Source organism: Erinaceus europaeus, chromosome 9, assembly GCF_950295315.1.
Source record: "Erinaceus europaeus chromosome 9, mEriEur2.1, whole genome shotgun sequence".
NCBI classification, from domain to species: domain Eukaryota; kingdom Metazoa; phylum Chordata; class Mammalia; order Eulipotyphla; family Erinaceidae; genus Erinaceus; species Erinaceus europaeus.
This window is the reverse complement of record NC_080170.1, coordinates 29180058-29195254: the sequence shown is the minus strand read 5'-3', so window position 1 is coordinate 29195254 and position 15197 is coordinate 29180058. Positions and strand designations below refer to the sequence as shown.

Here is a 15197-nt window from a genome sequence, read left to right as displayed (position 1 = left end):
TGGTGATAATAACAAATTGTAATTTGAGAAGAATAGTCCTCCATCAGCAACAACTGAAAAGAGGTGATAAATGCTTCTTAGAGTATAATTTTTATTTTTATTAATTTATTATTACTTAAATTCTTTCTTACTCCCTTTCTCTCTCTCTTACTTTCTCTATCTCTTTCTTTCTCTTTCTTTCTTTCTTTCTTTCTTTCTTTCTTTCTTTATTTCCTTCTTCCTTTCTTTCTTCCTCTCTTCCTGAGATAGTGTATAAAACTGACCACAGAACAAAAGCTTCCTTCGATGTGGTGGGGGCTGGATTTGAACGTGGGTCATGCATGTAGCAAAGCAGTGCACTATCCAAATGAACCATTTCTCCAGCCCTGCTTTATTTCACAATAATTTGAATGCTGCTTTGTAGTCCAGGTACAATAATTAAATAAAACTAAATAATAATAATAATAATAAAATAAAACTAAACTGATTAAACTTTGTCAGTGAATGACAATCCACGATTTCAAAACTTTCGACAATTAAAAAAAAATGGAGACAGAGTTTACTTTGTATATATTAAGCTAAAAAACAACCTCTTATCAGAATGTAAAGTTGATTGCATACTGCTGCTTATTAAATTTGAAAATGACTTTACTATGTATATGATAGTTACAAATCTCAGATAACATAATAGTTATAACATAATGGCAAAAGACTATCATGTTTGAGACTTTGCGGTCCCAAGTTCAGTTCAGGACTACCATTAGTCAGAGCTAAGCAGTGTGGTGGTGTTTTTCTGCGTCTTCCTTTCTGTATCTCTCATTAAAATAAATAAATAAAATATTAAAGCGAGTAGTTACCAATCTTGGAGCAATGAATTTTAAAAACTACTGAGAAGGAATATTCCCAAGGCTCCTTTATTTTCCCCAATGCCCCCCCCCCACTCCCAGCCATTCGGGGCCCCTACTCACCCCATAGGCCTGAGGACTGGTGAGCAGTCTGGAAATTGGACCACACCATTCAGGTAATGTGGCGGTCAGTGGAGGACCAGAGTGGGTTAAAATTGGTTTCAGATATCTGCCAGGCCTGTTAAGGGATACTTGCCGAAAGGGAGTTAGGATTGAATCTCTCACACAGCACAAACCCTCGCAAACAGTGGAAGAGGCTGTTATGTTCATCTCGAAATCCCCTACTCCCTCACTGAGGAGGCAATTTGGCCTACAGAAATGGCTGTTTATAATTTTCACTCTGCATACTTTCTTGGCCCTCCCGGCAGTCTTCAGTCATGAAGAAGTGGCAAGTTGACCAGCTGGCCTCAGTGAGGTGTCCATGTTCCTCTCTCTTCCCTCCCTCCAGTTCACACCTCATCCACTTAGAGAATACGTTCTGTAGAATTGCATTTAACAAAAGTTTTCCTTAAAACTGCACACACATCTTAAACCAACAGTAATTGCTACAATGAAGTAAGAGGTAAAATTCCTAAACTGTTCAGTTAGCTTAGCACTGGGGGTGGGGGTGGTTGGGGGGGGGGTGAGCACAGACTGTTTTTCAAAATACTTTATTTCTTCATTGTTTAACGCAACCACTTTAAACTTCGTACAACAATGAGTCTCTATACAAACTGATGTAAATGGGTGGGTTCCCGGTTTATTCCACTGCCTAGCACCTGCCTTTCTCTTCCCTTCATCCCAAACTGCTCCAACAAGTTAAAGGAAAACCTGTTCATCTCATGCCATTATGTTTCCTTCACATCCATCAATATCAAATCCCTAGAGGCTGTTCTGGATGCCTTCTACTTAAGGAAAAAAAAAAAAATCCACTCAAAGAAAAATAGTGGCATAATTTCAACCTTCCATCAAAAACAACTTTGAAGCTTTATGTTATTTCCTCTGCAGAAGAATATTTCACCTCATTGAGTTTTCTTTTTTTTGAAAGGCTATAATAAACAGGGAAAGCAAAAATGGGGAAAACAGTCAAGTGTTGGCTTATTGTTGGTTTGTGAAGATTCATCAATATCTCCAGGCACTCAGGATGGAGCAGCTTTTGGAGCTAGTTCTCTGGAGTCTGCCCACAGTTGGACTGCACTGCTTTGCCTTTCCCAGAATGCTCTGAGTGTGGGGACAGAGCATAGTCTGTTGGAGACCACGAATCTGGTTGCCTCTAGCTTCAAACCGTTCATCACCAAAGGAGTGACATAGCAGAAAATGCTCATGAACATAGTCTAGTTTCCATGTGAGGAGGGGGCTGCGTAGGTGCGTAGGCAGGTCTGTGAATGGCAGGGTTTCACCTTTTTAAAAATTTATTTTTTGTCTTTGCTGGGATTTCATTGCTCTGAGTTAACTTTTTCAGATAGAGACAGATGACAGACAGAGACAGAGAGAGTCAAACACACACACACACACACACACACACACACACATACACACACACACACACATACACACACACACATACACACACACACACATACACACACACACATACACACACATACACACACACACATACACACACACACATACACACACACACACATACACACACACACACATACACACACACACACACACACATACACACACACACACAGAGGGGGGGAGAGAGAGAGAGGAGAGAAGTATGTCTCAACTCTTACCTGCTATTTTAAAAAACATTTATTTATAAAAGAGATAGAGATAGATAGGGAGATAGGGAGATACCAACCAGAGCACTGTTCAGCTCTGGTTTATGGTGGTACTGGGGATTGAACCTGGAACCTCAGAACCTCAGGCATGAAAGTCTGCCATGTTGGCTGTTCTGCTGTTTCAGTCTCTGTGAGTCACAGGCTCAGACCCAGCATGCCTTGCTGCCCCCACCAGAAGTGATGCTCTTTTCTCCTTCTTTGGGGAGGTGTTATAAAGGGGTTCCTTAACCTTGGATTTGGGGAAGAGCCTATAGGTCTCACCATGGACATGTTCTCCAATGTGCCTTCTCTTCTGCTGTTTCTGAATAAACCCTGTTCACTGTTAGCATAACTGGTAATTTTGATTTAAATAGCACCAGCCACAGCCATGGTGCCCATAGAGCTGTTTATATTCCTCAGTATCTTGGATTGTCTAGAGCCTGCCAGATAATGTGTGTTCTGTGGAGGTGTGATCAATCTATAATAAAGGAAATTACTCAGGGGGTGGTATGTATACTGGCAATAGATTCTAAGACTCTCCCTATTTGCAGATGACATGATAGTATACATAGACAAACCTAAAGAATCCAACAGGAAGCCTTTGTAAATCATCAGGCAATATAGTAAGATGTCAGGCTACAAAATTATACAAAAGTCAGTGGCATTCCTTTATGCTACCATTAAGTTAGAAGAAGAAATCCAGAAATCAATTCCTTTTGCTATAGCAATAAAAACAATAAAATATCTAGGAATAAACCTAACCAAAGAAGTGAAAGACTTGTATACTGAAAATTATAAGTTACTATTCAAGGAAATAGAAAAAGACACAAAGATTCAAATCAAGTTTTCCTAAAGGTTAGCAAGTTCAAGCTCAAGCATACTCCAGCTCCTCTCTTGTTTAAATTCTTCTCCAGCTCTTAGCCCTAGTCATGGGAATTTTGCATGCCCTGGCTTAAAATCTAATGAAAGTAGTGGCCATGGAGTAGCAGCGGCTGCATTTTGCTATTTCTCATCAACTAGGAATAGCAAAGAGGATCACCTGAGAATGTAACCAGATAGGACTAGGATTACTTTAGGAACCCACCAAGCCATGGGTGAGTGTGAAGATGTGTGTTAGCATGGACAGAGAGGGGCATAAGGAGAAATTCCTGGGGCTAAAAGCTTGTACATACTTGGGAGTGGCTGCTACCAGTCTGGGAGTTTTCCAGTTGGTGTACCACCTCTGGTCTGAGTTTTATCAACAAAAAGACTGCTGAAGGAAGTCACCTAAACCTCACCAATTTACAACTGTGTGTCTCCATTGCTGTTGTCCCTCAGGAACTGGAATAGCATGGGGGGGCGGGGCAGAGAACTGGCTGGGTGACTCAGAAGAAAATCTACACTCCCAGTGTTCCAGAGGTGTGGTTATATATTAGGAGCCTTTTCACATCATCCTGATAAATTAGGAAAAAGGGTGAATAATCTCCTCAGAAATCAGGATTTATTCCAAAACACAGGGCCACAGAGCTGCTTGGTTCAGCTCTGGCTGGTGGTGGAATGGGGGATTGGGCTCAGGAATTTGGACCCTTGGTGTGTGGGATTCTCTTTGCTTAACCACTGTGCTATCTATGTCTATTCCCCACCCTGGTTTATCTCTTGAGTGACTAAGCTAAAAAAAACAAAAAACTACTAATAGTTAAAAAGTCCTCAGGCTTCCTTAGCCTTCAAGGATGATAAATAACATAAGAAGGTTTAACAGCCACTGTGCTTCACCTCAGGGGTTGAGATAACATTGAAACAACTGTGAAGATTTGAAACTGTTAAGTACCTTAACTCTTAAGTACCTTACTCTTAAGTACTTTACTTAGACACAAGTCAATCGGAGGCAAGTGTGATTAGTGGATTAATAAGTACTGAGAGAGGGACAACATAACACATCAAATAAAATGGTTAAAATAATTTAATGTGATTCCCATTAAGATCCCACCTAATTTTTTTTTTTTAGGAGAATAGAACAAAAGCTATAAATATTCATCTGGAACCAGAAAAGACCTAGAATTTCCAAAACAATCTTGAGAAGAAAGAACAGAAGTGGAGGTATCACACTCCCAGATCTCAAATTGTATTATAGGGCCATGTAATCAAAACTGCTTGGTACTGGAACATGAATAGACACACTGACCAGAGGAATAGAATTGAGAACCCAGAAGTAAGCCCCCACACCTATGGACATCTAATCTTTGCTCAGACTTGGGAAAAAGAGAGTCTCTTTAACCCATGGTGTTGGAAAAATTGGGTTGAAACATGCAGAAGAATGAAACTGAACCACTATATTTCACCAAACACAATAGTAAATTCCACATGGATCAGGGACTTGGATGTTAGACCAGAAACTGTCAAATACTTAAAGGAAAATATTAGCAGAACTTCTATTCCATCTAAATTTTAAAGGCATCTTCAGTGATATGAATCCAATTGCAAAGGAGACTAAGACAAAAATAAACCAATGAGACTCCATCAAATTGAGGAGCTTTTGCACAGCGAAAGAAACCACTACCCAAACAAAGAGACTCCTCACAGATTGGGAGATGATCTTTACATGCCATATATCAGACAAGAAGCTAATAACCAAAATATATAAAGAGCTCACCAAACTCACTAACAAGAAAACAAATGACTTCATTCAAAAATGGGGAGAGGATATGAATAGGGTATTCACCATAGAAGAGAGCCAAAAGGCCAACAGACATATGAAAAAATGCTTCAAGTCATTGATTGTCCGAGAAATACAAATAAAGACAACAATGAGATACCACTTCACTCCTGTGATATTGTCATACATCAGAAAAGATAGCAGCAACACATGACGGAGAGGTTTTGGGGAAAAAGGAACCCTCCTGCACTGCTGGTGGGAAAGTCAGTTGGTCCATCCCCTGTGGAGAGCAGTCTGGAGAATTCTCAGAAGGCTAGAAGTGGACCTACCTATGACCCTGCAGTTCCTCTCCTAGGGATATATCTCAAAGAACCAAACACAACCATCCAAAGAGATTTGTGTATACCTATGTTCATAGCAGCACAATTTGTAGTAGCTAAAACCTAGTGTCCAACAACAGATGAGTGGCTGAGTAAGTTGTGGTATATATACACAATGGAATACTACTCAGCTATTAAGAATGATGAATTCACCTTCTTCACCCCATTTTGGATACAGCTTAAATGAATCATGTTAGGTGGTGTGGAGGATTCCACACGGGGCCTTAGGCATGAGAACCTCTTTGCATAACCATTATGTTATGTCCCCTTTATTCACTTGTTTCTTCATATATTCAATTTTTTGCTTTTATGTTACAAACTAGTGAGGCACCAATCTCCCTCCCCCCCCCCCCCCCGCCACATGTACAAACCTATCAGCTACATGATGGTGTGGAAAGCTTCTTGTCCACACCATAGTCTCCCTGAGGGTAAGTCTGGCTCTTTCACCTGCACCCAGTGCTTGATACATTTTAGATGTTCAAGAATTAGTTGTTTAGTTAATGGAAACAACAGGCATTGAGAAGGCTAATATATTGCTCTGTGGAACCCAGCCAGTTAGTCAATGGCAGAACTAGGCCAAGACCAGGGACATATCTACCATCCTGGCTTGCTTCTTTCTTTTACAGTGAAGGATGGAGGATGCTGAGTCACAAGCTTCATCTGACTGGACAGATGATTTGGAATCAGGGGATCAGTGACTTTCTGAGTGACTGAAAGTCATTGCTGAGCAACGTTTGCAAAGTAACTGGATCTCCAGGGTTACCTGAATTATTAAAAAGTTTGAAAACTGTTTTGATCTAGAAAAGAAAAAACCAACTGCTGATTTTACAAAAATGTGTTTTTCTTCTCATCAGGTTCTAATACAAGCTGGGAGAGGGAGAGTCCCCATTGGGCATTTTTCTGGTCTGGCTCGATTCACTTTTCTAATAAGCTAGGACTGCACTGAGATAAAATGGAGAGCTGTGGGGCGGGGAAAACATAGCGCTGCTTCTCATCTTGAAAGGGCATTAGTTTGGGAATAGCAGTCTGGTTCAGCAGATGTAAGTAAAACCAGAATTCTACACAGAACTGAGCATGTGTGAATAGGATGGGCAATTAGCAGGTGTCTTTTCTCATCTGACCAGAGCTGTCAGCAGAACCCAGAGCTAAATTTTGTATTCAACAGAATTAGCACCCCCATTTTCAGCCAATCTTGGATGGACCTTGAAAAAATCATGTTGAGTGATATAAGTCAGAAACAGAAGGATGAATATGGGATGATCTCATTCTCAGGCAGAAGCTGAAAAACAAGATCAGAAAAGAAAACAGAGGTAGAACCTGAAATGAAATTGGCGTATTGCACCAAAGTAAAAGACGCTGGGGTGGGTGGGGAGAATACAGATCCAAGAAGGATTCAGAGGACCTCGTGGGGGTTGTATTGTTATATGGGAAATGGGGGAATGTTATGCATGTACAAACTATTGTACTTACTGTTGAATGTAAAACATTAATTCCCCAATAAAAAAAAAAGAAAAAAAACTAAAAAAAAAAAAAAAAAGAATTAGCACCCCCAATACTTGGTAACATGGGTTTCTTCATTTTGTTTGTTTTGATTAATTATTTTTTATATTTTTCCTTTTTACTACTAGAATACTTCTCATCTCTGGCTTACGGTGGTGTGGGGGGGCTGAGGATTGAACCTGGGACTTCAGGATCCTCAGGTACAAGAGTCTTTGCATGAACATTGTGCTATCTCCCCTACCTATATTTGTTGACTATTTTAAAATCATATTTACCTACTGTAATTTCTCCAAACCAATGGGTGTGCAGCTTGCCTCATGTGACTTTCCACATAGCTTTTTAGTGAGAAACAAAAGCTCAGAATAAAGGTTGGCTCTGCAGCTAAGCATCTGTATCCTGGAGGGGACTACTATCTATTTATTAACTTTATGAGACAGACAGACAGGCAGGCAGCCAGGCAGACAGACAGACAGGCAGACAGACAGACAGACAAACAGACACCAGAAGCAGAACACCACCTTGCTTTAGCATAAGGTGATGCTGGGATTGAACCTGGGGCTGTAGATATGCAAGTCTTGTGTTCTAACATGCTGAGCTATCTCCCTGGCCTGATGGGGCTAGAATCTGCTGCATTCAGTTATGAACTGCATGTTTGTATTCCCCTTCCCCACCCTCAAATCACATGTTGAAGCCCTGACCCCCAAAGTAATGATATTTGGGGCTGAGAGGTGATTAGATTACAAGAGGTCATGAGAGTGGGTCTTTGTGATGGCATTAGAGCACTTATCAGAGACACAGGCCACAGGCATTAGAGCACTTATCAGAGACACAGCTTCCTTGCCCCATGTTCAGTCTGAGCACAGAGAAGAGCTCAGGGGAGACACACAGTGAGGTGGTCAGCCTAGAAGAGAATCCCCCTTCCTCCCACCCAGTTTCAGACTAACACCCTACACCCTTGGCTCTCTCTAAATATCTCTGATTTGAGAACCTTGAAAAGTTATGTCTTAATTTGACTTAAACTTGTCTTCTCATAAAGATCATCCTGGATTTTAGTTAAAAATTCATATTTCCCCACCTGCAGGGGGGAAGCTTCATAAATGGCAAAATAGTGCTGCAGGTTTCTCACTGACTGTCTCCCTCTCCTTCTCCTCTCAGTTTCTCTATGTCCTAGCAAACAAACAAACAAATGATGTAGAAAAAAAAAAGTCAGATTTCTATTCTTCTCCCTGGAGAAGTGGCCTGGGAATATGTAATGTATTTATTTATTTATTTATTTATTTATTTATAAAAAGGAGACATTAACAAAAGCATAGGATAAGAGGGGTACAACTCCACACAATTCCCACCACCATCTCTCCATATCCCATCCTCTCCCCTGATAGCTTTCCCATTCTCTATCTCTCCGGGAGTATGGACCCAAGGTCACTGTGGGATGCAGAAGGTGGAAGGTCTGGCTTCTGTAATTGCTTCTCCACTGAACATGGGTGTTAACTGGTTGATCCGTACTACCAGCCTGCCTCTCTCTGTCCCTAGTAGGGTGGGGCTCTGGGGAAGTGGTGCTCCAGGACACATTGGTGGGGTTGTCTGTCCATGATGGTCAACAATTTGTTTGGCTTTGTATGTTAACTCTCTTTTCAGCCACCAGGTTCCAGATGCTAGCATGATGCTGACCAGACTACCCTGGAATATGTATTTTTTTATATGTCTCCCCAGCTGACTGATAATCAGGCAAGCACAGAACACAGTGATCTCTGATCTCTCTCTGGAGCTATTTCCCTCCATGTAAAGTTTAACACTTAAACAGGACTATAAGGAACAGGATCTCTTTGCCCACAGAACCATTGCTTTTAGGGTAAGGGTATGTAAAAGAAAAGTCTATTTGGTGCAGAAACTGAATCTATCTAAGGACCTTCCCATCATGTTTGGAGGATGAGCCCGATGCCTGACTCAGCAAAATGAAGCCTTGCTGATACTACATCTGAGAGTGAATTAATGAATCCTCTTTTCTCGGCATGAGGAGGAAGACTTGGCACCACTGAAGAGCATTTGCATGTGTTTGTGTTTGTGGTTTTGATAAACAGTCTTGTTATCAGGGTAAGATGCTTGTCAGTGTGCAGCTGTGAGAAGGAAAGCACATTTGTCTCTGTAAAGGGTTTTCAGGAGGATGTTTCTCACCCTTTCAGTTAGCATTCTCATACGTCTTGCTTCTTAAAACTGTGATGGGCTGACTATAGTCCCATTTTGCAGATCAAGGAATGAGTAAACTGGTTTTTTTCAGGTTCTTTCTGAACTTAGTCTTATCTCTATTTCCCAGGAAGCTTTCTAGTCTCCAGGGCCAGCTGGGCACCTAAGGGAGTCAGAGCTTAGTGCCAGGTGGGTGGAGGAGTGTAAGCACATCATTGAGAGGAGGTGACATCACCCTCAAACTGCCCCCTTCCTGCAGAAAACCAGGTCCAACATAAGATGAGGGAGAGAGAGAGAGGGGAAGAGGAAGAGGGAAAAGGAGAGGGAGAGGGAGAAGGAGAGAAAGAGAGAAAGGGAGAGGGAGAGAGAGAGAGGGAGAGGGGGAGAGAGAGAGGGAGAAGGGAGAGAGAGAGAGAGAGGAGAGAGAGAGATATCAGAGTATCACAATTCACAGGGCACTGGGGATTAAACCAGGATCCTTAGGTGTCCAAGTTCCAATAGCTCTACCAGTTGATCTATTTCCTTTGCTGTCTTGTTTATATAGCATTCATACATAGAATTCATGGAAAACACCCCAGATTTTACATACTTTATCACTCTTTTTGGGGGGAGTCATCTCTAGTGCTTTACCACTCCAGGATGACTTTTTCAGATAGCTAGACAGCTCTAAATATACCACAGCACCAAAGTTGCCTTCAATACAGTGGGGACCAGGATGGGAGCTGGGTTACACACATGGCAGAGCAGCACACTAAACAAGTGAGTTCTTTTGCCAGCTCCACCCTTGAAGTCTTATATACAAACCACACCCTTCTACTTCACTTCCCAGAAAATCTGTTTTGGCTTTAGATATTTCAGATTAGCATCTACTGTGAGCTACCATGCAAGATGGCTCTAGGGCACCATGGAGATTCCATAGCAACATGCACATATCTTATTCCTTTGTTGATTTGTTCATTGATTAATCCATACATTACTGAGTAAATATATATATTTACTATTTCATATGTGTGTGCGTGTGTGTGTGTGTGTGTGTGTATCTGAGAGACAGACACAGAGAGAGAGACAGAGACTTCAGCTTCCTCCACATGGGCTACACATATGATAACTATCCCACTATCCAGGGAAGCTATTTGAAGCTAACTGTCTTAATCTCCAGATCCTTTTTTTAAGTCTCAGTGCTCCTCTGAGGGCAAGAACTTTATTGCTATTAAGATATTTTTGTTATAAAATGAATCAGGGTTACACCAAGTCCTGCAGATCCTCTGTACAGCACAATCAATCATGATTACATGGCAAGGACACAACCCAAGTCAGGAAACAGAAATTAGTTTCTGATGTCCCTTCCAAGTGTCTCATCTTAATCAAAACTCTTCCCTCTTGCCCCAAAATGAGTGCAGTCTAGAATGTTCCTAGCCATGACCATGGAATGTGAGCTCAGACTGACAGGGATGCAGAGGTCACATAGGCTCCTGTGCTAAGCACAAATAGACATGGGCTCTCGGTCAGATTGATGGGGTTTATAGTTATTGGTATTTATACACTTTTCCCATATTTGGGAGCTTCTCTCTGCCCTGATCGAGCTTCCTAGTCCTGTCCTCAACTCTGACACAGTCTTCCCAGACAACGCTCAGCCCACCTGCATGCTCGTTGTTGGGCTCAGTCAAAAATTAGTAGTCATGGGCCCCTTGGAATATACCTAAAATAGACTTCCTAGCTCCTTCCAACAGGAAGACCCCACATTTCATCTGCTCTACTTTTACCTTTAGGTTCCTGATTATTAGACAAATCATTCTGCTTTATATCTTAATGCTTTTTAGCCACCAAGTTGCAGGTGCTACCATAACACCAACCTGACCTCCCTGGGCAGATGATCTCACCAATGCATCCTGGAATCTTACCTTCCCACTAGGGAAAAGATAGAAACAGGTTGGGGGTATGGATCAATCTGTCAATGCTCACGTACAGTGGAGAAGCAATTACAGAAGCCAGACCTCATAAAGATCTTTGGTCCATATCCCCAGAGGGATAAAGAATAGGGAAACTCCCAGTGGAGCCGAAGGGATATAGAACTCTGGTGGTGGGAATTGTATGGAATTGTATGCCTCTTATACCACAATCTTGTCAATCATTATTGAATCACTAACAAAATAAAAATTAAAAAATATCTCCTCCCTCTCCCCACAGGGGATTACTCTCCTGTTTGTCATACCTATCTGTAGAGTTTGTCATTCTATCACTCAGTGCACACTCTGGAGTGTTACAGTTTGCTCTTGATGATTTATAAATGCTTTAGAACATTTTAATCTATAGATTCCACTATTACATATGCAGTTTATCTACTGAAGAACCTAGACTGTTAAATCTGTGAAGTTCCCATAGTTTGAATGTTGCTGAGTACAAACTCATGTGAGACTCAGCATGTTTTTCTGTTCTTGGCATTCCTGCAAATTGCCTACTGAGTGTAGAGACAATTGGATTCCTGTCTATTCTAGCCCTCAGGCAAGATTAAAGCAGGAACATCACCTCTCTCTTTTGTGATCTTGGCAGCCACCAATCCATAGTGTCTATATCTATTTACTCACTGGGGGTTGCAAATGGTGGCATTCTAATTATTTCTTTAAAATTTCTTTATTAGGTAGAAATAATAGTTTATGTAGAGACAATTTTCATGAGTCCTACTGGATACCTAGTGGGACTGACAAAATAGGAAAGGCAAGATGAGTAAATGCTTTAGTCCATCTATATATTGATTTTTTTCAAGATTAAAAATTAGTTTACATCCTCTGAAGATGATCAAATGGTCATTTAAACAACGATGTGAAGTCATGAACTTAAATGCACTTTACTGCAGTTGTTATCTATTTGAAGGTCAAATAGACACTCCGTGGGAGTCTTTCAAATGGACTCTTGAGTCTTCCTGATCGGAGGACACATCTTTCTTTGTTTGCTTCCTTGTCAACTGGATGGCAAGACTTTCCAGGTTTGTATTTGTACACTTCCTATTTCAGATCTCAAAACAACTATTTCCCCCAAGTTACCTGGTTTCTGGACAACAAGGGTGGCGATATACAGTGGATGTTGGTAAATGTTCAACAACTGACTTTCCTCCAAAAAAATAAAAGTGTGTTTATAGCATTTTCCAATTTCCATTGTATAAATTCTCCCACTACAGCTGATTTCCAGATAACAACCTAAAGACACTCGCTGCAGGGTTCAGAAAAGATGTGAATAATCTGTTTAGACCAGTGCACTTCCCAATAAGTTAAATGCTTTGTTACTTTAGGAAAGTTATTTTGAATTAGTATTTATCTTGCTTTTTTTGTTTTGCATTTTGTTTTCAGGGACCCACCGCTATTTATAGATATTGAATCTATTTTTAATCCATTTTTAAAAAATTAGTAAACATTTTCTTTTCTTTTCTTGTTTTTACCTACTATTTCTAGCATTATCTATTATGTTTATTTGCTTTTGTATTCCTTCTAATTTACTATTCATTTCTGAAAGAGCCTTTTTTGAAAGAAAAATTTTAATTATTTCAGTTTTGAATACAGTTATGATTTATGTTGTTTTATCTCTTGTAGCATTTATTAATGTCTTCAGCTTGCTTTAATTTAGTGATTACAAATTCACAGCTCTTTCTGATTGAGGAAAGACCAGAGCACTGTTCCACCTCTTATCATGTGGTTCGAGGGACCAGACTCTATTGAGTAACTTCCCTGTCCCTCAATGTTTATTTTGATCTGTTTATGGGTATATCTTTCTGGCATGCTTTCATTGTGTGTAAGGAGGATGTCATTCTGTTCCTTCTGTTTTTTTTTTTCTTTTTAATTTTTTAAAATATTTATTTGTTTTCCCTTTTGTTGCCCTTGTTTTACTGTTTCAGTTATTAATGTCATTGTTGTTGGGTAGGACAGAGAGAAATGGAGAGAGGAGGGGTTAGACAGAGATGGGGAGAGAAAGAGAGACACCTGCAGACCTGCTTCACTGCTTGTGAAGTGACCCTCCCCCCGCCGCAGGTGGGGAGCCGGGGGCTCGAACCAGGATCCTTATGCTGGTCCTTGTGCTTTGCGCCACCCTGCACTTAACCCGATGTGCTACCGCCTGACTCCTTTCTGTTTTTTTTTTTTTTTTTTTCTTATAATTCCTTGTGGGGCTTGTTTATTACCAGAGCACTACTCAGCCCTGGCTTATGGTGGTACTGGCGATTGATGCAGGACCTTTGGTTCCTCGGGTATGAAAGTCTTTTTTTTTAAATTTTATTAGTGATTTTAATATTGATTCACAAATTACATGTCCACAGGGGTATAATTCCACAATGTTCCCACCACCAGAGTTCTGTATCCCCAGCTCCTCCATTGCAAGCCACTGCAGTTCTCCTACAGGTGCAGATATGGGTTAACTGTCATCTCTACAACTACCTGTCTACATTTGTACAAAATTGCCCCCTTTCCCTTCCAGGTTCAGTCCTCTCTTCACCTCCAAGCCACTCATGACACTATTACTACACCCAACTGTCCCCCTCCCCCTTTTTCCTTCTCTCTCTCCTGGTCCTGATGGAGCTGGAGTTCAGAGACCTCTCTTCCTCCTCCTTCTCCTTCACTGGGAGTATGGATCAAAATTATTTTTAGGGTAGGAGTTCTGGCTTCTGTAATTGCTTCTTCACTGGACGTGGGTGTTGGCAGGCCAATCCATACCCCCAGTCTATGGTATGAAAGTCTTTTTTTATATCCATTGTACTATCTCTCCAGTCTCCACTTGCTGTTTTCTATTGTTTGCATCTAACAAAAATTAGATTTTCCAAGTGCATAGAATGGAGCAGGGTGCACAAGTTTTTGAGTCTATTGTTTTTATAGAATTATAAACACTGTAGCTTGCATTCTAAAATTTTCTGCCTTGTTTCCTTCCAAGCCAACCTGATCTTCCTCTCATCACTGTTGTATTGATTCGGCATACTTTTCATTCCATACCAGGCAGCATCTCTTGAATTAGGGCCCTGGCTTGGAAAGGAGTCCCAGCAGGTCCATTTGGAGAGTTCCCAAGCACTTTACTGCTCCCCACTCCTATGGCTCTTCTTTCTGGAGCCTTCCACTGTTAAAGAAGGCAATACCCTCTTGCCCCCACCTGTCCCCACTCTAATTTGAAAGCTGTTTTCCAAATTTCCTAATAGCTATTTAGGAGTTCTCCTACTTTGAGATCTATCAGATGAGTCTAGTGCTTCCTTCTGCCACCTGCACAGAACCATGCAGCTTCCTGGGCCAGTGGGGGGGTGGGAATGGGTGGGAGGGATGGGTCACAGTCTTTTGGTGGTGGGAATGGTGTTTATATACACTCCTAGTAAAATGTAGTCATATAAATCACTAGTTAATTAATATGAGAGGGGGAAAATTAATTGTATGTCTCGAAGTTTTTTAAAACACAGACTGAGTCTTTTTAATATATAGGCTGTGTATTTGATATGCGGACTCTCTCAAAAGCCTAGACCAAGTAGATCAGAAGCAACCAATAGCACAGCTATATACAAGATACTGGGCTGTACAGCAAACCATAACAAAAGGACTTTTCAAAGTTAACCCAATTACCAAATAATGTGATGATAACATTAACTATCGATTGTCTTTTTGAACCCTAAGACAGCAGGAACCTCACATCTCCACTATAGAGCCTCTACTTCCCCCAGTCCTGGAACCCTTGGATAGGGCCCACTTTCCCATATGCCTCTCCCAATCCTTATCAAATAATATTGCATCCACCGATCACAACCTAATCAATGCAACAATTGCCACCTCAACATGTTTCACCTCAGACTGTGTCCAGAGACTTCAGGTGTGGAATGACAACCCTTCAGCTTCATTACTCGGGT

The 15197-nt window shown here is 41.0% G+C and overlaps 1 protein-coding gene across 1 annotated transcript in view; it reads right to left on the bottom strand.

Moving 5' to 3' along the window:
• Positions 1 to 15197, bottom strand: part of SLC9A9 (solute carrier family 9 member A9) — a 706212-nt gene that overhangs the window by 3174 nt on the left and 687841 nt on the right. The window contains exon 15 of the mRNA XM_060197560.1: positions 948 to 1053. Within this exon, the coding sequence (XP_060053543.1) occupies positions 948 to 1053 (106 nt within the window). The remainder of the gene's footprint in view (positions 1 to 947; positions 1054 to 15197) is intronic.